The sequence below is a fragment of the Mobula birostris genome, chromosome 9 (assembly GCF_030028105.1).
Source record: "Mobula birostris isolate sMobBir1 chromosome 9, sMobBir1.hap1, whole genome shotgun sequence".
Lineage (NCBI taxonomy): Eukaryota > Metazoa > Chordata > Chondrichthyes > Myliobatiformes > Myliobatidae > Mobula > Mobula birostris.
Window position 1 is genome coordinate 29,454,590 of NC_092378.1, and position 25,964 is coordinate 29,480,553.

General features: G+C 42.0%; 1 protein-coding gene across 1 annotated transcript in view; it reads left to right on the plus strand.

Annotated features, from left to right (window-relative positions):
- Nucleotides 1–17,975: 17,975 nt before the first annotated feature.
- wash1 (WAS protein family homolog 1) overlaps nucleotides 17,976–25,964 on the plus strand; it is a 31,895-nt gene continuing 23,906 nt past the window's right edge. The window contains exons 1-3 of the mRNA XM_072267689.1: nucleotides 17,976–18,017; nucleotides 19,237–19,396; nucleotides 24,522–24,633. Coding sequence (XP_072123790.1) covers nucleotides 19,257–19,396; nucleotides 24,522–24,633 — 252 coding nt within the window. The 5' untranslated portion in view covers nucleotides 17,976–18,017; nucleotides 19,237–19,256. The remainder of the gene's footprint in view (nucleotides 18,018–19,236; nucleotides 19,397–24,521; nucleotides 24,634–25,964) is intronic.

Sequence of the window (25,964 nt, forward strand, 5' to 3'; positions counted from 1 at the left end):
TGGTGTTTGCTCTGTGTTGCCCTCCAGTGTTCACTCAGTGGAGGAACAAGCTGGACCAGGACAGCTTTCCATCAATATACAGTCATGCCAGTCGGGTACTTGAGCTCTGCAGTACATATTTTTTCTTTGTGCCTCTGTCTTTTTCTGAAATTGTAACCACGCGTGATATTTGTGCTATATGCTATGTGCCATGTGCTGTAAACTGTGGATAATGTGTTTTAGACCTTGGCCCAAAAGGAACACCTTTTCGTTTGGCCATATTTATGTATGGTAATTAAACTTGAACTTGAGCTTGGTCTAAGCCATCCAATTCCATGGAATGAAAGAAAGAATCATAGCGAGGTACTGCACATGAAAGATGTCCTTTGACCCACCAAGTACATGACAACCATCCAGCAACCATTTACAGTTTTCCTGAAGGAGGTTCTCAACCTGAAACGTCAACTATCTATTCATTTCCACAGATGCTGCCTGACCTGCTGAGTTCCTCCAACATTCTGTGTGTGTTGCTTTGGATTTCCAGCATCTGCAGACTTTCTCATGTTTACAGTTTTCCTGCCCTAACCATTTTACTTCCCCCACATTTATATCAATGCTCCCCCAATTCTACCACTCACCTCCACACTAGTATCAATTTATGATGGCTAATTAAGCATAAAATCTCAATCTCTAAAGATATGGGAGAAAATTGCTGTCCCTGAAGGAAACCTGCGCAGTCACTGGGAGAATGTACAACTCTACACAATCAACACATATGGTCAGGATCTTACAGGCTCCATAATAACGCTGTCCATCAAGGCTTTGCACGATCCGAGTCTCACAGTCAGGAGTATGGACCAATCAAGTACACGCAGTAGAAGGAATATGCAAGAATTAAAACTCTATCTGCCCCTCCCTAAAATTCACAAAACTCAAGTGGAAACAAGTCATCCTTGACCTAAAGGATTGTTTAAGAAAATAAATCTCACCTACACGAACTGACTGAATTCTGATTTGAATTTTTACACTTTGGACATTTTAGTCTGGTGTTATTTAATACCAATGTGGAATTCTTGCTAAAAATCTTTGTAGTGCTGCAATGTTATTTTAAAAGATGGTATGAGGTTTTATCAGCAAACTCTTCTGGCCCTTTTAAAATCTACAACATAGTTCTTTAGATGCTAAAAGCCAGAGGGATGGAGTTTGATAGGGTGGGTGGGTAGTTATGCAATTCCTTCTGCTGCATTCACTTTCACAACCTGCTCCCAACTATAGAACTTAAAGTCATTCTAGATGCTTCACTGCCTCTTTAAATGATCTGCCATAATTGGTTATATCTCGGACACAATAGAAGGGCATGGTTTATTGTGGCTCACAGATGGATTTGGTATCTTGATCTTTGAAAGCATTTTTTTCACAGGTAGACATGATCATGCTGGTGCATTGGAGGCAATGGAGGATGTTGTCTGATCTCTATCTTTACCTGAGACCTGGAAAGTGATTCTTGTTGTGGCATCCATGTGGCATGATGGATCTTGATTGTGTGGAGGAAGTGGGAGGAGGGGTGCTAAGGTTAGTCTTCCAAATGTTTACTGTGAGCTGTCTCTCATAAACTTCAGTGGCCTAAATCTCAATGATTTGGAATTTAGACTTTATGTATGCACAAGTGTTTAGTTTTACAGAAACTAAAAGATAGAAGTGCATCTGATCTTGTTCTGGAATGGAAGAGGTGAAGGTTGTATAGTTTCCTGTTTATTTTGTAGAGTAGCTCAAGCAGAGAGGTTGGCAGGAACATCAGTACCCGATTCTGATAAGGAAGTGGGAATGGGAATTTACTGGAACTTCTGGTTAAGATGGCGCTACAGAACCTGTGTGACAGCTTTCTGGTAGTCAAAAAGCTAAGAAATCTGACTAAAACAGCACTAAAAATACCTTTACTGAGGTAAATTCTGTTAAATTATTGCCACAAACAGTGAAGGGGCGAGCGATGGTGAGGTGAGTTCAGGGAATGAGCCAAGATGGAGTTTGGAAGTCCATACAGCTGGCCTGGCAGTGAGGGTGGATCACTCTGTGCACCTAAAGGAGAAGTAGTGGCCCAGGCAGAGGAGATATGGTGCTTGTACAACAGGCCTGGGTGCAAGGTTGGATCGCCCTGGGAGCTGAGGCCCAGATCAGAGGTGAAAGTCAATTTTGCTCTCCACAATCTCTCCAGGGTATAGAGCCTTTCATTGTTCTGTTTTTCGGTCAATTTAAACACCAACCCAGATAGACTGAAAAGACAGGGTGTCGGTCGGGACAAGAGCCAATTTCACTCGTTTTCCACGATGGTCATCTCCACGGCGCTGAGGCTATGAAGATTGCTTCGGCTGCTGTGCTCTGTGCCAGCTAATATGATGAACTGATAACCAAGACTTTGGGTCTACTTCAGGCTGTTCCAGGGTTCAGATCAGAGGAGCTAATTTTGGTTCAGAATGCTGTTGTTGTTCACTTCAATTGTTTGCATGATCTTTATTTTTTTCTTTCTCTTGTGCATCGAATATTGGTCTTTTATTTTTATTTTTATTCTTTTTTTCTTTAATTGGGTTCTTTCAAGTTTCTTGCTTTGTGGCTACCTGTGCGCAAGCAAATCTCAAGATTGTATAATTAATACATTCTTTGATAATAAATGTACTTGAATCTTGAACTTGAGGAGAAGAAGTGAATGGCAGTTGGAAACAGAAGGGGAGGAGTGTGTGAAGTGGATGGATGGAGCCAGGAGTATAAAAGAAACAGAGATGGATGACAGGGGCGGGTGGGATTTGGGGGAGGAAGGAAAGGGGGAAAATGGGAGGACCAGATGATCAGAAGGGGAGAAGGAAAAAATGGGGGGAGTGAGTTTTCCTAAAATTGGAAGTCTCAATATTCATGCCATTGAGTTGTACCCAAGTGGAAAATAAGGCGTTGCCACTCCAATTTGCATTTGGCTTCATCCTGGCAGAAGAGGAGGCTTAGGATGGACAGATCAATGTTGGAATTGGAAAGACAGTTAATATGGTCTACAAAATGGGAACAGATGTAGCAGAGATAGAGAATCTGGGAGAAGAGAACAGCATTCTTACTAGAGACAGGATGGGAAGGGGTGTGGTCTAAATAGCTGTTGGAGTTGGTAGGTTTATAATGAAGATCAGTCGACAGTTTGCCTCCTGTAAGGGAGACAGTGAGATCTAGGAAAGGGAGAGAGGTGTCAGAAATCATCTACGAGAATTTGAGAACAGGGTGAAAGTTAGTGACGAAGGTGATGAAATAGATGAGTTCTGCACAGTCACAAGAAGCAGAACCAATGCAGTCATCAACGTAACAAGAAAGATTTGGGGGGTGGTACCAAAGAAGGTTTGGAACAGCAACACATACAAAATGCTGGAGGAGCTCAGCAGGCCAGGCACAGTCAACGTTTCGGGCCAGAGACTGTTCACATAGCCAACAAAAAGCCGTGAATAGTTGGGCCCATGTTCATACATTTGATTTGCAAAAAGTGAGTGGAGTCAGAAGAGAAGTTGTTTAAGGTAAGAACAAGCTCAGCAAGGTGGATGAGAGCATTGTTGGAGGCAAACTGGTTGGATCGTTGTTGTAGAAAGAAGCGGAAGGCTTTTTGATCTTTCTGATGATGGATGAGGGTGTATAAGGACTAGACATCCATAGTAAAGATGAGGCACTGGGGATGGGGAATTGGATTTTTTCTGAATGATGGCGGGCAGTTGAGGGCATTCTGTATATGGTTGGGAAGGGATTGGAGAAGAGGAGACAGCAGAAAATCAACATATGAGGTGATAAGTTTGATGGTGCAAGCGCAGGCAGAAATGATGTGTCTACCAGGATTGTCCTGTTTGTGGATCTTGGTAAGAGATAGAAGTAGGAAGTGAGGGGTTAAGGCATTACGAGGCATTACGAGGTTGATAGCTGTGGAGAGGAGATCTCCTGATGCAATAAGTTCTGTGACAGTGCAGGTCCGGTGTTTTGTTGGTGGAGTTACCATACAGGGCTTGGTAACAGGAAGTATCTGGCCTCTGCAAAATCAGTCCATCGGACTACAATGGCACCACCCTTGTCTACGGGTTTGATAAGTGAGTTGCAGCTGGTACAAAGTAAATGGAAGATGGCACATTTGGAGAGGGTGAGGTTAGAGCAGGTCAAGAAAGTGGGCAGGTTGAAGTGATCGATTTCTTAGTGGCAACTGGAGATGAGAAGGTCGAGGAAATGTAAAAGGGCCAAGGGGGTATTTAAGAGAGGAAGGGGAGTTGAAGATATGAGAAGGGATCATCTGTGGAGGGGAGGTGGTGGAGGAAGGGTGCATGGGGTAGGAATCCTTGCCAAAGAAATATGCACAGAGGTGGAGACAGTGGAAGAAGCATTCCATATCATGGCGAACATCAACCTTGTAGAGGTGCAGGTGTAGGTTTTCATAAATAAAACTGGGTGAGGCGTTTTAAGTTTAAGAAAAAACCGTAACACATTTATTGATCTCCAAAAACCTGAACACAAAGCATGCTAAAACCCTTTACTATGTCATCATGTCACACCTGCCTCTTAAAGTGAAACCGCAACTCAATATCGGTGGACATGAATTATGTACATTTCCACCAATTATGTTACACTATGCAGGGAAAGGGGTTCAAATTTGAAGCCTTTGCTGAGGACTGACAGCTCAGCATCAGAGGGGAAGTCGGGTGAGGGGTAGCAAAGAGCTAGCAGGGGTTGGAGTTGGGACAAGGATTAGGGTCAGAAGAGGAGAAAGAGGGTAATAGGTGGGGTATTTAGGGAAGGTGAGATTAGGGGGATATCAGAGGAAAGAGGGGAGGAGGAAGTAGTAAGTTCTTTTTATTTTATCTACTCCAGAGTCCTTATTATTTTTAAATGATGGATTGCCCGTTCAAACACTTGTCCTTCTGGGGTGGCACCAAGAACATGTTGGATAGCACACTGTGGAATGAAGTCAAAGACCTTTAAATCAAACATCAAATGTTGATTGAGATTTTCATTAGGATATTATGAAGCTCGCCTTAATGGCTGAATTTTCTGATTCGGTCGAAGTGGCTGTAAATTAAAATGGCATCAATTGCAAGTATCATCATGACATAGGACTTTTTTTCTATTGTCTCCACCTCCATTAGTATTTCTTTAGGCATCTGCATTTACTTATTTATGCAAAAATCCCTTCTGAAGAAGTAGGCTGCCTATTAATATTGACTATTCACTCAACCAGGGCAATAATTCAACTGTTAATAGCATTGATGTGATGAGACAAAGTTATGGAAACACTGCTTTAAATATTCTGTATTCACAGTTCCTTTTCAGATTTGCTTATTGATTAGGGTTTATTGAAACTTTACACTTGATTTTCTGAATTACAGCAGGATGGCCCTTTGGTTATTTAGACGAGGACCAACATGATCAGAATGAATGTCCCATAGTACCCAACTCCTCAAAGGTACAGATCAGAGAGGGCAGTTGTGTGAGCCACAGACAATGAAGTGCTGTATATGCAGTAGCAGCTTTTATAGGTCTTCTGATATTACAGATTGTAGTCAATGCAGACCAGCAATAACATCTCCCGTGCTGACAGATCATTTTCTGGCAATCAGCACAGTAGAATACAATAGTATCTCAGCTGTAGAAAGGAAGGACAGTATGGAGGGATCACCTAATGAGTCAGTGTGGATGGAAGTCAGAAATGGGACTCCCAACAATCACTCAATTGGGAGTATTCTATAGAAACCCCCTAATAGAAGCAGAGACAGTAAGGGACCTATCAGGAGGCAGATTTTGGAAAGATGCAAAAATAATAGGGTTGTTTTCATGGGTGACCTCTCTTCTGGAAAAGGTTTAGATGGTCCAGGAGGGATTCCTGACACAATGTGGGGACAGGCCAACTAGAGGAGAGGGTATATTGGATCTAGTGCTAGGTAATGAACCTGATCAGCTGACAGATCTTGGAGCAGGTTGAAAGGTCAGCACAATATCCTGTGCTGTACTGTTCTAGGTTCCGTGTGCTATGCCTGGTTTGGAGGCTGTAATGCTCAGGATCACAATAGGTTGTAGAAGGTTGTTGACTTAGGCAAAGTCATCACAGGCAGAACCCTTTCCATCATCAAGGACATCTTTAAGAAGGTGGCATCCATCATTAATGACCTTTCACTATCAGGATGCGTCTTCTTCTCATTACTAACGTCGGGGGGAGGTACAGGGATTAGAAGACCCACACTCTAAGTTTTAGGGACAGCTTCTTCCCCTCTACTTCTAGTTTTCCAAACACTACCTCATAATTCCTCTTTTCCACTATTTATTTATTTTGTAGCTTAAATTAATTTTTATCTCTTGCTCTGTTCTGCTGCCATAAACCAATAAAGCTCATGACTTGTATCAAAGGTAATAAACTGGAATGGGTCGTCATATATAGGTGACTGGTGCTTGATTATTTCACCAGGAGGGAAGAAGTAATCCCACCTTTTTGGCATCCACTAATCTTCAGTGCTACCCTGCCTGGAAAATATGGAGAGCTGCCTTCAGTTCTCCTCTGTTTTGTGGTGCTGAAGTAGATGAGATAACATGTGCCTATTCTAATCCCATTGTGATAACTGCAATGCACTCAATAAAAGTGACAGAGAGAAGCATGAATTATATTAGAAGGGGTGAGTGGGTGTAGTGAAAGCAAAATGAGCTTGTTAGTAAATGACAAGAAAGAAAATAGTTGGGCATCATGGAGCGGCATAATGAATGTGGCAGGATGAAAGTAAATGTGAAGCGGGACTCAGCTTTCCATACTTTCTTTCATTATGAGGACATTTCCTGCATGGAATCAAAGATCATGGCCTTAGCCTCTTGCAGCTCATTCACTGAGCCACCACCAGCCATAATTTCAAGATGAAACCAGGAGGTTTTTCACTTTTGCTGTTGAGGAATGGTGTTTTCCTGTGATTCACTATTAATAATTGGTGTGTCAACGAGATATTTGTAAACCAAGTGTAGCCTTTCTGGATTTGGAATCCATTCTTATATTTCCCCTTGTTCAAACTCCAGCACTCCTAGTTCTGAAGTAGAGACAATGTCACATGGACAAGTTTTGTGTTTGTTGCAATGCTATGGATAGCAACCCTAAAAGTGATGTTCAGTCATCTTGCTGTGTTACAACCCGAACTACATTATCTTTCTTTAGAGGCTTTTCTCATTATGTCTCAACATGCTTCTGTCAATATTAAAGTTTATGTGGTTATTGTCTTCAAGTGTTATTTCGTATAAGGGAGCATTGCTCTGAATGCTGTATAAAATTCACCTTGGAAGTTTGCTTGGGCTTCTCAATTATTTTCTGGACATGGAATCTGCCTGCCCAGTGGTTTACTCAATGAAATAATAAACAATGCAAAATTCTGAATAGACTACAGGTTAGCATTGGAAAAAAGGCCAGATAGCTATAAAAGATATTACATTCTAATGCAAAGAAAAATGAAGGTCACAAACAGCTTAGAAGATAAATCTGAATAGCAAGAGGAACTAAAGCATATGAAGACAAAGGATTTAGAAATATTCATACAGGAATCACTAAAAATAGCACTGAAAGTTAACAATGCTAAAAGAATAAAACAAAGCATTAAGTTCAAAAGAATTTTTAAGGGGTTTAGCATCTTTGAAAATGTATATATTATCAGGCCTGGATGAAATAAATCCCAGGCTGCTAAAAGAAGGGGAGGGAATTGCAGAGGCTTGAAAGACTACTTATCAAACCACACTAGCTATAGCAAAGTTGCCAGAAGATTGGAGTATTTCCAACTATTAGAGTACTGCTACTCTACAATTATTTAAAAATAGAGGAAGCAATAAACTGAGTATCTACAGACTAATGAGGTCCACTTTGGTTCTGGAAAAAATACTGGAATCAGTTCTAAGAGACAGTATAAAACTTCATGTAGAAAGACAGATCAATCAGAATCAGTCAATTTGCATTTGTTAAGGAAGGTTTTAACTTGACTTAGCTTGTGGAGGATGGTCAGTGTAGTTTACATTGATTTTAGCAAGGCTACAGGTAAGGTCCCATGACAGGCCAGTCGGAAGAAAAGCTCCAGAGATCTAAGGCAGAATGGCAAACTGGATCCAAAATTGGCTTGGTGGCAGGAAGAAAATGGTTGACAGGTGCTTTTGTGACTGTAAAGCCATGATGTGGAATCCCACTGGACTTAGTGCTCAATCCCAGTATATATTAATAATTGAGACCTAGGTTCAGTGGGCATGATAAAGGAAGTTGCAGATGATGTGGCTGACTGTGAAGAGAAAAGCTTTAGACTGCAACAAATATAGATAACCTAGTCAATTGGCAAAAAATAGCAAATGGAATTTAATCCAAAGTCAGTGAGACAATCCATCAGTGGAGGTGCAAAATGGCAAAAAGTTGCATAACAAATTTATGGATCTAGTACGGAGGAGCAGATGGACCAGACCTTAAGAATCTGAGTTGACAAACAGGGCAATGAAGTCTTTCTAAAGACTTGGAGGATGCCCTCCTTCAACTACAAGCTATAGATGAGAGAAGCTATCCCAGAACTCATAACATTAGTTAGACTAGGTACAGTTCTGACCATCATATTGTATATAGTCTGATTGTCTAGCTACACAAAATATGTCATTGCTCTGGAATTTGTGCAGAAAAGACTCACCAGTGTGTTCCCTGGACTGGAAAGCTTGACTTATAAGGAGATACTGGATAGGCTCCACCATTTATTCCTTAGATATAGGAGTCTGAGGAGTTTCCTTAGAAATATATTGGAAATCATGAGGAGCATAAGGTGAATGGTCACAGTCTTTTTCCCAGGGTAGGAGAGACTAAAACCTCAACATCATTTTCCTGTGCTGTCTTATATTTTTAAATTCTGTTAATGTTCAGAAAACTGTTTTGAATTAACTCAATGCAATGGAGTTTTCGCTGCCTCTCCAGGTCACAAATAGTTCCCAGGCTACATCGTAGATAGTGCAACACTATCACATCTGGAGTACAGAGTTCTATTCCAGTGTCCTCTGTAAAGAGTTTGTACATCCTCCCCATGAACACATGGGATTCCTCTGGCTTTTCTGCTTACACCCCGCAGACCAAAGGCATACGGAGGGGTGATTGATAAGTTCGTGGCCTAAGGTAGAAGGAGTCAATTTTAGAAAACCTACCTAGCACATTTATTTTTCAACATAGTCCCCTCCTACATTTACACACTTAGTCCAGCGGTCGTGGAGCATACTGATCTTGGACCTCCAGAAAGTGCCTACAGCAGGGGTGATTGATAGATCTGTGGCCTAAGGTAAAAGGAGATGAGTTATACAGTTCTCACTACATGCACATGCAGTTCAGCTCTTTGAGTGATTATGCACAAAGTTTGAAGTTAATAACTCATCTCCTTCTACCTTAGGCCATGAACTTATCAATCACCCCTCATACCAGTTAGTTGGTTAATTGGTCACTGTTAATTGTCCTGTGACAAGGCTAGGTTTAAATAGGTAGGTTACTGGGCAGTGCAGCTTGTTGGGCCAGAAGGACCTGTTCTGTGTTGTATAGCCAGAAGAAATGTCTTCCATGCATCATTCTGTAACAAATTTCATTTCAGTGTGATCACCTCTCATTCTTGAGACTATTGATATGGTCTATCCAACCTTTCCCTTTATGGGAAAAATCTGGTGAATCTTTGTCACACTCCCTTTAAGAGTGCAATATTAAAGGTAATTTGCACTATCATTTAATATGTGGTCTCACTAAGGTTCATATAACATCTCCAGTGTTTTATTTTTACTTTATCTTTTAATTATAATTTCCTTCAGTTTCTTGGCCTCACTGGGGCCTTAGTTCTCTCGTGTAGTTGGCAGGTTCTCTGTCCCTTTCTCCAAGAAGATAGACACCTTGTCCTTATTCCTAATTAAAAATGTTCCTACCTTTCTCATCTACCCTTGCTAGTTTATTCCTTTTTGTAGACCTATAAATAGTCTTGCAGTCCATTTTTATGTTGCTTGGCAGTTATCTTTCATATCCTAATTACAATTTGTTTTAAGTCAAATTCTTGGACTTCCTTTGCTGAGTTCTAAAATGTTCTCAATCCTCAAGCTGAGTGTTGTTCTTGCAGCTTTTTATATTTCTTCCTTTAATTCGATGCTATATATTTAATTCTTTCTGTAAATCCATAGGATGAGGATGGATAGCCTCATCCTACAGTTTTTCTGTCAGCCCAATCAAATTGAGAGAGGAGGCTACTCTGAAAATGTACTTTGTTTGTTGTAACAAAATGGAACCTGTATTGTACCAGAGTGCTTTGCTAATGGTGTTCATTCAACATTATGCCTATGGACCTTGAATACATAACAAACTGCAGAAAGACAAGTGGATTTGGTTACTGAAAGAATGTCAAGTACAGTACTGTACGCTAATTAAGCAGACTAACAGAATGCACCCTGTCCTTGAACTGGCATGGGTAGATAATACTGGTGTATAAAAGAGTGACTATGTCATTTGTTTTCTCAAAGCTATCACCGGCTGTTGTGCAGTGATAGTCTTCCCTTGCAGCAAGTAAAATAAGTACACATATGATTAATCCACATTGGGTTCATTGTTGTTTGTTATAAGACAATATGAAAGGGTACTTCACACCACATACAGGTCAGAGAGAAAGATTTAAAAAGGAGTGTTCGTGGGCTTTCAGCTTTTTCCAGCAACCTAATGGAATCATGATTCATTAGCAAGGGGAAATAAAAATAAGGTAGGTACAAGTGGAGCATCCATTATTGGAGTGGACCAGTGTTAGAGTGGGGAGGCTTTGGCTCAGCAGTCTTCAACGACAAAAGGCTTTGGCAAGGTAAGCTTCTAGTAAGTTGCTTCTTTATCATTCTTCATCTGCTAATGCACAGTTAGTGAAGTGAGAATAGGTCCAGGGGACTATGTTGTGTTCATTGTGTGAAATGTGGGAATTCTGGAAGACCTCCAGCCTCCCAGCTAACCAAATGTAGCTCATCAAAAAACATGTAAGGGAACTGGATATGCAGCTCGATAACACTTAGATCATACAGGAAACTGAGGAGGTGATCGATAGGAGCTACCCCAAAGTTACAGGAGGCAGGTACCCGAGTGATTGTCAGGAGAGGGAAAGGAAATGTGTGCCAGGTCAGAGTACCCCTGTGGCTGCTCCCCCAGTAATAAGTGTACCTCTTTAGATACCTTTGGGGTGTACGATCTACCGGGGGGGGGCACAGTGACAGGATCTCTGGCACTGAGTCTGGCACTGTGGCATGGAAAGGAAGGGGTAAGAGAGGACTGCAGTAGTGATACAAGGTTCCAAAGTTAGAGGAGTAAACACAAGTTTCTGTGGACATGAAAGAGACACCCAGATTGTATGTTACCACCCAGGTGCCAAGGAAAGAGATGTCTTGGATCAGGTCCACGGCATTCTAAAGTAGGAGGGTGAGCAGCCAGAAGCTTTGTTACATATTGGCACCAGCGACAGGTAGGACAAGAGAGGAGGTCTTGAAGGGATACTTTTAGGAGTTAGGTAGAAAACTGAAAACTGGGACCTCCAGGACAGCAATCTCTGGAATGCTGACTGTGCAACGCACCAGTGGGGGTAAGAATAGGATGATTTGGCAGATAAATGTGTGGCTGCGTCACTGGTGCAGGGGCAGGCTTCAGAATTCTGGATCAATGGTGTCACTTCCAGGGAAGGTACAGCATGAACAAAAGGGACGGGTTACACCTGAAGCCAAGGGAGACCAATATCCTTGCAACACACATAAAAGTTGCTGGTGAACGCAGCAGGCCAGGCAGCATCTCTAGGAAGAGGTACAGTCAACGTTTCGGGTTGAGACCCCTCAATCCTGACGAAGGGTCTCGGCCCGAAATGTTGACTGTACCCCTTCCTAGAGATGCTGCCTGGCCTGCTGCGTTCACCAGCAACTTTTATGTGTGTTGCTTGAAATTCCAGCATCTGCAGATTTCCTCGTGTTTGCATTTCCAATATCCTTGCAGGCAGCTTTGTCAGAGCTGTTGATGTGGGTTTGGTAGGAGGTTAGGAACCAGAATGAGTGGGCTAAGGATGGGGCAGTTGGTATACATCCAGGTGCAGTGTGCAGTGAGACTGTCAGGAAGGATAGAAAAATAGTAGAGCAAAATTGCAGTCGGTGTGATGAGTTACAGCGTAACATGGTGACAAAATCAAAAAGGGTGACGGTTAGGGAAATTGATTTGCTAAGGAAGCTCAATTAAAGTTGGTCACAAATAAATTCGACACAGACTTTGACGTGGCTAGAGTACCTTTATTCATGAGCATGGGAAAAGTGACTCGCTAACTGTGTGGTCGCGAGTCTTCCTTGTCACCAGAACTGTTAGAGAAATTGCTCAAATGCATGACTCAGACACTTTCAGACTTCAAAGTAAAGAGCATTTTATTCACGATATTGTGTGGAGTGGAACTGCTAACAGTGGGTTTCGAATTCCAAAAAATACAGAAAGCACATGTACAAATACTACAGGGAGGCTGCAGACGACTTAGACAGATTAGGAGAATGGGCTAAGAAGTGGCAGATGGAATACAGTGTCAGGAAGTGTATGGTCATGCACTTTGGTAGAAAGTATAAAAGCGCAGAAGATTTTCTAAATGGGGAGAAAATCCAAAGATCTGATGTGCAAAGGGACTTGAGAGTCCTTGGGCAGGATTCTTTAAAGGTGAACTTGCAGGCTGAGTTGGTGGTGAAGAAGGCCAATGCAATGTTAGCATTTCAAGAGGACTAGAATATAAAAGCAAGGGTGTAATGCCTAAGCTTTATAAAGCACTGGTGTGGCCTCACTGGGAGTATTGTTAACAGTTTTCGGCCCTTATCTAAGAAAGAATGTGCTGACATTGGAGAGGGTTCAGAGGAGATTCACAAGAGTGATTCCGGGAATGAAAGGATGTTTGTATTGTATGAGGAGCATTTGAGGGCTCTGGGACTGTACTTGCCGGAACTTAGAAGAGTGAGGGATCTCATTGAAATCTATCGAATGCAGAAAGGTGTAGAGGGGATGTGGAGAGGATGCTTCCGATAGCAGGCGAGTCTAGGATCAGAGGGCACAGTCTCAGAATAGAGAGATATCCATTTAGAACAGAGAAGAGAAAAAAATTCTTCAGCCATAGGGTGGTGAATCTGTGGAATTTGTCGCCACAGATGGCTGTGGAGGCCAGATCATTTGGTGTATTTGAGGTGGTTGGTATGTTCTTGATTAGCCAGGGCATGAAAGGTTACAGGGAGAAGGCAGGAGACTGAAGTTGAGAGGGAAAATGGATCAGCCATGATGAAATGACGGAGCAGACTTGATCGGCCAAATGGCCTAAGTCTGCTCCTATCTCTTATGGTCTTATGATAGCTCTTTCACAAGCTGCATCACTGTGTTGTGCTGAAACTGCACAATGGTGAACAGGAAAGCTGTGCGAAGCGTAGTCAAAACTGTCCAACGCATCACTGGCAGTAGTCTTCCTGCCACCAAGAATATATATATATATATATATTCTTGGTGGCAGATAGGGCACCTGGCTGAGTACTAAGGACATGTGCTGATCAGTTGGCTGGAGTGTTCACCAATATCTTTAACCCCTCACTTCGGCAGTCTGAAGTACCCACCTGCTTCAAGCAGGCTTCAATTACATCGGTGGCTGTGGTGACCCGCCTCAGTCATGATCATTCAGTAACACTTGCATCCACTGTGATGAAGTGCTTTGAGAGGTTGGTGATGAAATATATCAACTCCTGTATGAGACATGAGAAACGAGTTGGATCCACTTCAGTCTGCATAACAGGTCCGCAGCAGATGACCTTTCATTGGCTTTTCACTCAGCCTTGGACAGCAAAGGTGCACATGTCAGGATGTGCATTATTGACTACAGGTCGATATTCAATACCATCATTCCTTCAACACTAATCAATAAGCTTCAAGACTTTCACCTCAATACCTCCTTGTGCAATTGGATCCTTGATTTCCTCATTTGCTGACCCTAGTCAGCTCAGGTTGGCAACAACATTTCCTCCACAATCACCATCAGCACAGGTTCACCACAAGGCTGTGTGCTTAGCCCCCTGCTCTTCTCACTTTATACTTATGGCTGTGAGGCCAAGCACAGCTTCAATGGCTTATTTAAGTTTGCTGATGACACTGCTGTCAGTGACCAAAGATGGTGATGAATCAGTATATAGGAAGGAGATTGAAAATCTGGCTGAGTGGTGCCATAACAACAACCTCTTACTCAATGTCAGCAAGACCAAGGAGCTGATTATTGACTTCAAGAGGAAGAAATAGGAGGTCCATGAGCCATTGTTCACTGGGAGATCAGAGGTGGAGAGGGTCAGCAACTTTAAATCCTTTGTGTTATTATTTCAGAGGATCTGTCCTGGGCCCAGCACGTAAGTGCAATTATGAAGAAAGCACAGCACTGCATTTACTTCTTTATAAGTTTGTGAAGATTCAGCATGACATCTAAAACTTTGACAAACTTCTATCGATGTGTGCTGGAGAGGATATTGACTGACTGCATAACAGTTTGGTATGGAACGGAAAACCTACATAATGGGGTGGATATAGCCCATTCCATCACAGGTAAAGCCCTCCCCATCATTGAGCACACCTTCATGGAGACCTGTAACAGGAAAGTGGTAAGGACCATACCACCCGAGTCATGTTCTCTTCTCACTGCTGCCATCAAGAAGAAGGTATAGAAGCCTCAGGACTTACACCACCAGGTTCAAATAATTCAGTTTAATATCAGAGAACATGTACAGTAAACAACCTGAAGTTCTTACTCTTTGCAGATATCCACGAAACAGGAAAAAACCCGAAGAATGAATGACAGAAATATCAGAACCCCAAAGCCTCCCTCCCCCCTCCACACACAAGCAGCAGCAGAAACACCAATCCTCTCCCTCCCTCTCCCCCCACTTGCTCCAGCAAAAGCACTGACCTCCCTCCCCCCATCATGCCATTGTGGCTATCCCTCGAGGTCGAGGATGATAGTCTTCATTCTGTTGATCTACTTATGGGCTCTCAAGTGGCTTATGAGTCCAATCTTGGCTCTGAAAGTTCTTCCACATTCAGGACAGGTAGTTCCAGATGGCAGATCGGACTTTGGTTGTTGCTGCCTCTCTTTCCATTTTCTTCTCTTTTCTTCTAATTCTGCACATCTGTTGGCTTCGAAAGTTGCTGTTCCTTCTCGGATGATGACTTGCCAGAGTTTCCTGTCCTTGGCATTGGTTTCCCAATTGTTGATGTCGATGTTACCTTTCTTCATGTTGGCTTTTAAGACGTCTTTGAATCTCTTCTGTTGTCCGCCTCTTTTACGTTTGCCTTCTTTAAGCTGGGAGTAGAAGATTTGTTTTGGCAGACATTCATCTTTCATCCGAACAACATGACCGCTTCACCTTAGTTGGTTCTCGATAACGTAGGCTTCAATGCTTGTTGTCTTTGCTTCATTTAGCACGATGACGTTGGTTCTTCTATCTTCCCAGCTGATATTCAAGATGTTTCGAAGACAGTGTTGATGGAACTTTTTAAGTGCCTTCAGATGTCGTCGGTATGTTGTCCAGGTTTCTGATGCATACAGGAGCGTTGGGATTACCACTGCTTTGTACACTAACATTTTGGTGTCTGTTCAGGTGTCATGATCATGAAAGACTCTTGTTTGGAGACGTCCAAAAGCTGTTCCAGCACATTTAAGACGATATTGGATCTCATCATTAAGGTCAATATTGGAGGAAAGGTGACTTCCAAGACACGGGAAGTGGTCCACGTTTTCCAGGGTTGGTTCACCAAGTTGAATTGATGGTTCCATCATGCCAACAATAGCAGAAGCCCCCGAAGGGCTCTTGATCTAGAATCCATCAAAAACTACAGTCCACCCCAACACTTTGGCATCTCAGACAGGCTCTCTCTCACAATTACTATCCCTCAACCATCAGGTTCTTAGACCAAAGAGGATAACTTCACTTGCTCCATCATTGAACTGTTCCCACAACCTGTGGATTCACATTCAAGGGCTCTTCATCCTATGTTCTCGATAATGATTGCTTATTTATTTATTATTATTTTTTCTTTTATATTTTCAGTTTGCTGTGCTCTGCACATTGGTTGTTTGTCCATCCTGTTGAGTGCAGTCCTTCATTGATTCTATTGTGTGACTTGGATTTACTATCTATGCCCGCAAGAAAACCTATCTCGAGTTGAATAAGGCAGGGGTCCCCAACCTTTTTTGCACCGTGGACCGGTTTAATATTGACAATATTCTTGCGGACTGGCCAACGGGGGGTGGGGGGGGGAGGTGTTCAAGTAGGGTTAAACTCACCTCAACATGTCTTTTACAGTTAAGGTTGCCAATTTTCTCACTCCCAAATAAGGGACAAAAGTAGCAGTCAAATCCTGGGACACTTTACCTCAGTAAAGACCACAATGACCATGAAGCCTTACGCGGGTACCTGTATGCGCATGTGCGTACATGCCGATTTTTTTCCCACAAATCGGTTTTGCCTTCATCTTCCTGACCATACTGTACATACATTATTTCTACTTTATACAGGCTGTATATTTATCATATCATTCCTACTTTTACTACTGTATATGTTAGTGTTATTTATTTTCGGTTTTATGTGTTATTTGGGTATGATTTGTTAGGTTTTTTTTGGGTCTGGGAACGCTCAAAAATTTTCCCATATAAATTAATGGTAATTGCTTCTTCGCTTCACGCCATTTCAGCACGGAAGGTTTCATAGGAACGCTCTACCTTAGCGGGGGGAAATACAGGACAAGGGCGGTCCCCTGTGGGACAAACCAATTTAGCCCAATATACTGGATGTCTCAGCAAATACGGGACAGTTGGCAACCCTATTTCAAGTTCGACATTGCGTGACAGGGAATGAGGAAAGGTGCAGCTGACTCATATCGTTTCCTCACGTCCCGGTGGTTGGGGACCACTGGAAGGTGACATAATGTACTTTGATTATAAGTTTACTTTGAATTTTAAGAAGAAAGCTGGTGGGAGAAGAGAGTGGACCATGGGAGAAATGGAATAGGGAGGGGCATCAGGGGAGGCAATAGGCAGATGAGGAGAAGAGGTAAGAAACCAGAATGGGGAATATAAGAGGGAAGGGGGAGGGAAAAAAATATCGAAATCCATGTCCAGGCTCTCAGGTTGGAAGTTACAAAGACAGAATATCAGGTGTTGCTCCTCCACACTGAGAATGGCCTCATTATGGCAGAAGAGGAGGCCATGGAACAACATGTGGGAACAGGAATGGGGATAGGAATTAAAATGGTTGGTCACTGGGAAATTCTACTTTTCCCAGATGGAGCAGTCCTCCAATTTATGCTGGGTCTCATTGGGAGAACCAGATACAATAGATGACTCCAATAAATTCGCCACTGAGGTGTTGCCTCATCCGGAAGGACTGTTTGGATTCCTGACTGGAGGTGAATGGGCAGGTGTAGCATTTCTGTCGCTTGCGGGGATATGTGCCGGGAGGAACGAAGGGGCAAGGAAATAAAAGAGGGCGGCAGTCCCTTCATAAAGCAGAGCGTGGGGGGAGGTAAAGATGTGTTTAGTGGTAGGATCCCATCGAAGATGGCGGAAGCTACGTAGAATGTTGTGTTGGATGTGGGAAGATTATGGAATGGTAGGTGAGGACAAGAGGAACCCTATCCCAGTTAAACTGTTGGGAAGATGGGGTGAACAAATTAGTAGTCTTTCCGCAAAAAAAGGACAGGCATAATTTGACAGAATTGTTTTAACCATATAAGATTTGGATAGAGTAGGTATGGAGATAATCACATAAACGTGAAATAAAATATATGGATGCCAAAATATGAGATAATTACTAATTAACTAAATGACCAGGCCAGCAAGCGAGGGGAAGAAGGCGAAGCTTCCCACAAGGCCCAGAGTGGCGACCTGAGGGCGTGGTTTCTGGCCGGCGATGTAGTAAACGCATGCGCACAAGATGTAAGGCGATGCGCAGGCGTGGATTCATTTCCCGAGGTAAGATGACGGAGAGCTAGAGCTGGGGATATTGAATGATGGGGGGGGGGGGGGTTGCCTGTTGGTGGTTGAGCTGACGGTGGCACCAAAGTCCCAAGCGTGGGAGACAGCCACCTTCACAAAGCAAATTTGATGGGGGAGAACATGAATGCTGCGCGAGGGAGTTGCGGGGGGGGGTGCGGGTATGTGTACGCATGCGCTAAAAGAGATCTCCTGACAGGAAGGTTCAACAGTTAGTTCCCGAAAGTTGGGATCAGAGGGTCGGGCACATTCAAATCACTCACTCACCCTATCTCCGGTCATAATTGCAGTCCCCCTCCTATCTAGGCGCGGGCAGATGGGATAGTAGATGTTTGTACGTTTCCCGGTCGTATGAAAGAGCTAGTTGTTTACAAATAACTGACGTTTAATTAGGGTGATATCAAACGATATGTATCATGTAAGAAGGGTATTATTGACCATTTGCGTTCATATGATTTTTGGAAATCTGCATTCATTCTGGACCCCTCGATACATAGTGAAGCCTAAAGTCCCACACCACCAGGTTCAAGAACAGCTGCTTCACCCAGTGAACCAAAAGACACAACCAATCACTAGTGTTTAACAATACTATGATGACCTTGCACAATGGACTTGTAGTATAATTTGTTTTTTTTTGTGAGTGCTGCTTATATGATGCTATGTGCCTCTAAACCTCTACAAGCTTTTCATTGCACGAGTGTATATTGACAATAATCTCGATTTTTGAATGTGTTGCCTATCTCAGAAATCAATGGTTCTTTGCAAAAGGAAAAATGAATGAACAGCTATTATTCTTTTTAAGCAGTGAGGCAGCACTTGTACCAGTGGCATAGCCAGTAGAGCTGCTACCTCACAACTCTGATGACCTGGTTCAATCCTAAATTCCAGGGATGTATATGTGGAGTTTGCATGTTTTCATGTGACCTGTGGGATTCCACTGGGGGCTTCAGTTTCCCTCCATAGCTTGAAGAAGTGTGGGTTAGTGGGTTGATTGGCTGCTGTAAATTGCCTCAACTATATAGATGAACGGTCAAATCTGGAGGAGGGAGGGAAGAAGTTGGTAGGAATTGAGTGAGAATGGGTTATAGGGAAATGCAGTAGGGGAATGTGCTTGTTCTTGAGAGCTGATATAGACTTGTGGGCTGAAATGCTTCCTATGTAAATAGAAGATATGGTAATTAACTTCTCTTGCTTTCAGTTTTCCGATATTGAATTAAAATGACGCAGAAATACTTCATTGAAGGACAGGTGTACACTGTTCCAATCATCCAGTCAGACTTGCGCCGAGAGGAAGCCATTCATCAGATCAGTGATGCCCTTCAATATCTCCAGCAAATCTCCAATGATGTGTTCACTAGGTATGGACCTTGAGAATATTTTGGTATATCTGTGTTAACCATTGAAAACAAGCTGAGATTGTATATGTCTTTTTATAGCTTGTAGTGCAGTGCATAATTAATATTTGCATTTTTTCACTGCTGCCTATAGAGGGGAGTTAGTCTCAATATTCATCAGTCACTCAAAAATCCATGATCGGATGATTATGCTGTGTCAGATTGTCCTAGATCTCTACAACAGAAAATATACTTCAAAAGTGCACAAATACATGTACAGTGCATTGGAACATTCTGTGATTGTGAAGGTGCTATTTAAATGGAAGTCTTTTTCTAATGTTTCAAGGCATGTTAAGCAGAAGGCATTAATATCAAGCATCTGATGAAGAATTGGCCATAAATCTGGGCTTAAAGAGAGTTGTATAGATAGCTTTTGGATGAAAGTTGTAGGGTTTGAGGCCAAGCTAACTAAAAACCTTCGCCTTTGATACAAAGGAATGGATGAGTAATGCTCAGAGGCTGAAAACTGAGCCCCTCAGCATTACTCGTGATCAAAAACAACATAAGATAACCAGGCTCCAAACTAAGGTGAACAGAAGGAACTTATTTCTTTTAGCAGGAATGTCAGTTGCTAGCAGGCATAGGTTTAGGTAATTGGTAGAACCTTGGAGGTTAGAATTTTTCTTCTCTCCATAGAAAAATCAGGAACTCTCCTGTTTCTGGTTTTCCAATGCTACGTTGAAAATATGCAGTAGTACTTCATTGGAGAACTGGTGTGTTTTGTCCCAATCAACTTATTGGACTTGCTTCACAATGAAGCCATTCACCAGATCAGTGATATTCTTCAGTATGTCCATAAAATGATAATGAAAGTAGAAACTCTTGTACTTAAAAGACTTGACCTAAGACCAGAATCTTAGTTGCAGAATTAGGTCATTCGGCCCTCCAGTCCACTCCGCCATTCCATCATGGTTGATTATCCCTTGCAACCCCATTCTCCATTCTTACCAGGTGGTAAGATTGGGCTCCCTCACCTCTGCCCCTCTGACCCTCAACACCTGTGCCCCTCGGGGCTGTGTCCTAAGCCCCCTCCTTTACTCTCTGTATACCCATGATTATGTTGCCACCCACAGCTTCAATCAGCTAATTAAATTTGCTGACGATGCTACATTGATAGGCCTAATCTCAAATAATAACAAAGCAGCCTGCAGAGAAGAAGTCATTACCTTCAAGAAAGCAATCTCTCCTTTAGTGTCGCAAAAACAAAGGAGCTGGTTGGACTCCAGGAGGTTTGGAGACAGGCTAACCCCTATAGACATCAATGGATCTGGGGCTGAGAGGGTGAGGATCAAATGTGGTCTCTACATACTGGCTGTGCGGTGAAAAAAGCACACCAGTGCCTCTTTCACCTCAGGTGCGGTTGAAGAAGTTTGGTATGGGCCCCCAAATCCTATGAACTTTCTACAGGGGCACAATTGAGAGCATCCTGACTGGATGCATCACTGCCTGGATGGGAGCTCAGTCCCTCAGTCGCAGGACTCTGCAGAGAGTGGTGCGGACCAGCTGAACGCACCTGTAGATGTGAACTTCCCACTACTCAGGACATTTACAAAGATAGTTGTGTAAAAAGGGATCTTTGGGGACCCGAGTCACTCCAACCACAAACCTGTTCTAGCTGGTACCATCTGGGAAACGGTACCGCAGCATAAAAGACAGGATCAACAGGCTCCGGGACAGCTTCTTCCACCAGGCCTTCAGACTGATTAATTCACGCTGAGACAATTGTATTTCTGTGTAATATTGACTGCCCTGTTGTACGTACTATTTATTGCAAATTACTATAAATTGCACAATGCACATTTAGACGGAGATATAATGTAAAGACTCATTCATGGTGGTATCATTACAAGTGAATGGACAAAACATTGAACAGGTGCGAAAGTTTCATTATCTTGGCAGTTGTCTGACAGATGATGGGAGATGTGAAGTTGAGATCAGAAGGAGAATAGGTATGGCTAAGACCCAGTTCATGAAGCTAAAAGATGTACTATGCAATTGGAAGGTAGACATCCAAAGTAGAATCCGCTTCCTCGAATGTTACATATGGGCAGTGTTGAGGTATGGATCAGAAACATGGACCCTGAAGAAGGATGACATGAAACGAATTAATGCTTTTGAAATGTGGTGCTATCGACGAATGTTGAAGATCAACTGGGTAGAGAAAGTTTCAAATGAGAGGGTTTTGTCCGAAGTTGATAGACCACGGATACTGCTGGAGAAGATCATGAAGTTAAAAGTTGCTTATTGTGGACACGTTACGCGAGAGATAACATCTTGTCGGACTTGCTATATGGAAGGGTGGAGGGAAAGAAAGGAAGAGGAAGGCAAAGAACAAAGTGGCTGGATAACGTCAAGGATTGGACCAAGCTGGACAAGACTAGGGACGTTGTGGACAAGTGTCGGGACAGAGCAGCACAGAGGGAAATTGTCTGCCAACTGGAAATTCCAGATGCGACCTGACAACGATAATGTAAAGATTTTTACTCATGTATATGAAGGATGTAAGTAATAAAGTCCATTCAATTCATAACTCCCGACACCCTTACTAATCAAAAAGCTATCACCCTCTGGCATGGCCTCCACAGCCATCTCTGGCAATAAATTCCATTGTTTCACCAACCTCTGGCTAAGCTTGAGGAAGGAGGAGCTGGAAGAAGAGTTTAAGTCCACAAAGAAATAAGGGAGATAGGTTGATTTGACTGTATACCATTGGCAGTGAGAATTCTTTCACAGAGAAATGAGGACTTTGTAATGGTGTTTGAGTTAAGATATGGAATTGGTTCTGTTAGAGGTGCACCAAAGTGTCATTTAGAAACTTGCAGTAGGGGTGTAATAAATGGAAACTTAATCGTCAACTGGTTCTTTCTGAGTTGCTGGGTGTGATTACCTTCAATTTGTGTGCATCATTTCTGTCATTAATTTATTTGTTTGAGTGAGCTATTTCCTTGTTTTCCTCTGTTTTGTAATTAGAAAATAATTCCCTTGCAATCATCACTGATGTATCCTTGACTTAGCTGTGATCATCCAGCCTAACACTTGAAACATTTTTGGTATTGGACTGAATTGTCCCTACTTTCTACCTTTACCAAGTTGAACCGTGGTAGCTGTCACACTCTGTAAGACGTGCAATGTGCAAAAAGATTTATTTTGAAGAATCTTGTCGAAAGCCTAAGATTTGGAGAAAAAAACTGGACAAATCTGTATGGAAATGAGATCTGTTTCATAAATAATCTGATTTCATTGCATGTGTTGCTAAAAGATTATGATCTTGTCTGATTATCCAAGGAATGCAGGATTCTAACTACTAATGACTTCCATGTAGCAGCTTTCTGATTGCTGGGAATGTGCATGTGTAAATGCTAATATTGTTCTTTAATTTTATTTATTGAGATATAGTGCAGAATAGGCCCTTCTGCCCCTTCAAGCCGCACTGCCCAGTAATCCCCGATTTTACCAATTTACAATGACCAATTAACCTACGTCTTTGGACTGTGGGAGGAAACCGGAGCACCCGAAGAAAGCCACATTGCCATGGGGAGAACATGCAAACTCTTTCCAGGCAGTGGCGGAAAATGGACCTGGTTCACTGGTGCTGTAAAGCGTTATGCTTAACCGCTAAGCTACCATACTGACCTCTTTTAGAATTGTTTGTAACACAAAAACTGTTAGGTATAAAAGATCATACAGATTTTACATGAATGTTAAAGTTTTAGGGATGTTCTTTTAATTGATTATAAGAGTAATTATCATTCCTATCTGATCCAGAAATACCAATAGCAGATTCTGCTGAAATCTTGAAAATCATGGGGTTCTTTTTTAGGATAACTGCTGTTGAAGTTCTGCAGGTGTCAGTTAGAGAGCCTAACTTTTCACTTTATATGTTATTGATTTGGATGAAGGACCTGGTAGCATTGTGGACAAGTTTGTCTTTAAATTCCTCTAACGGTTAAACGTGCATAATTTCAGACTTGCCCACACAAAACTTTGGGTTGCTATTTTCGCTCTTCCGCTCAACCTGTCTACATCCTATTATAGATTTCTGACGTCCTCTTTGCAACATGCCCTCCCACCTATTTTTGTGTCATAGCAGACTTGGATACCTTAATTCTGCCCCTACCTCCATGTCATTAATGTAAATTGTAATTAATTGAGGGATAAATCATAAATAATTGAGGGAATCAGCTGGTGTACACAGCATTTATGATATGGAAGTGGGTGGGGAGGTGGGTACTGAAAGCTTATGTGACTTGAGCTGAATTAAGTTACTTTATCTTAAACATTGATTATCTCATTGAAGTTGTACTATTTGGGTAGATGGAGAGTATTGCATCACACTTCTAACAAGTACATTGCACGTGGTAAAATAATGTTGAAGTCTAGATTTTCAGTTTTGTATAGGCTGATCATTACCTCTTCACATTTAATATTCTATACCTAAGCACAAAACTTTAAATTCCCATTTTTCTTACCATAAGTAATCATATAACTTTAGTTTTGCTTTGAAAGCTTTGTGAACCTGAATCCTTCTATTACTGCAATATGTTAGCCTAAATTCAGAGTATCATATGTGGCGGGTAGGGGCGTACTTTATCCAAATTGTATTTGGTCAAAGCTACTGGCCTAATAATTCACCTGTCTGTCATCCCACTTTCTCGGCATTGACCTTCCTTGCGGCTTTCAATGATCTTCTGAGGAATTGATCGTTATGCCTGTTCCAGTACAATCTGTACACTCCTGAAACTATCTGCAGAGGACAGAATTGACCCCTGAAGTTGAACATTGTGACAAGCTGCTCTCAAAACTTGTTATCCATTTAACCAATTAGAATCCACTTAGCTGTCCTAGTATTACATGCATCATAACTGGGCAATGCATACAAAATGTTGGAGGAACTCAGCAGGTCAGGCAGCATCTGTGGAAGGAAATGTCTAATTAACATTTCAGGCCAAGACATGCTGAGTTCATCCAGCACTTGTATGTATGTACACCCAAGATTTCCAGCATCGGCAGAATCTTTTATGTATCATAACTGGGTCATGGCATTTCACTACTTAAGAGAAAATCTTAATAGAAGGATGTCTTGTTACAGGGTTTCCCAAAATGTGGAGAGTAACCAAACTCGCTTGAGATCTATCAGTGACCGGATCAACTTGGCACAAGCCAAGATCAAGAAAATCAAAGGCAGCAAGAAAGCTACTAAAGTGAGGGCTGAGTACCTTATTTTCTTTGAGTGGATATGATTCTAGCTTGAGTTTCTTTACGGAAACGAGGAGTCATGAAGTTAGCTCTTATTCCCTTGTTACACAATTTGAATTTAGGTGTTCTGATATTTTCATTGCAAATTGTGGTGTAAAACTAACTACTGTATTTGTACTCAAATTTAATTTGAATTTGCATTGAGACAATTTTTGTACTTCTAGTCAAGTAACTATTTAAACATTTGTGTGCAAATTTTTTGTTATTTCAGAGCCAGTAAGAATGGAGCTTTAGCTTACAGACAAAGGCATAAGAAATAGAACAGGAGTTATCCATCTGGCCTGTCAATCCTGCTCTGCCATTCAATAGTATCATGGCTGACATGACCATGGACTCAGATCCACCTACCTGCCGTTTCTTCATAACCTTTAATTCCCCTGCTATGTAAAAATGTTGTCTTACCGTGTCTTAAATATTTTTAATGAGGTAGACTCTACTGCTTCTCTGAGCAGAGAATTTGACAGATCTACAACTCTCTGGGAAAAGTAATTTCTTCTCATCTCTGTCCTAAATCTATTCACCCAATTCTTGAGGCTATATATCTTAGTGCTAGCCTCACTCATCAGTGGACCCGACTTTTCTGCTTCTACCTTATCTATCCCTTTCATAATTATATGTGTTTTTATAAGATCCCCTCTTATTCTTCTGAATTCCAGCAAGAATAGTCCTAGGAAACTCGATCTCTCCTCATGGGTTAAGCACATCATCTCTCTGGAATCAATCTGGTGAACTTGCTCAGCACCACTTCCAAAAATACAGACAAATATTTAATTTGTCTGCAATTTTTTTATTCCTAATGTTCTCACAATAGTCTGCTTATCGATGCTCAGTTTGGACTACGTAGGATGCAATCTCATCATTTGCTCCAAACACGGGGAAAAAAAACTGAATTCCAGAGGTGAGGTGAGGTGAAAGTGATCAAGGCAGCATTTGATAGTGTGGCATTGAGGAGCCCTAGTAAAATTGAAATCAATAGGTGTCAAAGAAAAACATTTTCAGTGATTGGAGTTCAGTCTTGCACAAAAGAAGTTGGCTGTGGTTGTTGAAAGTCAACTAGCTCATTGTCAGGAAATCACTTCAGAAGTTCCCCAGCCAGCTTCAGTTGCTTCATCAATAATCACCATCTACCTCCTGTTGCACGACCTCATCCTACCATCCCACTCCCTCTGCTACTTTGAGCATATGTTCAGAAATGGGGATATTTGCTGGTCTTGCAAGTTGTTATTAAATTAGCCTGACCTAATCTGCATATAGAACATCTGGATAGCATTCTGAA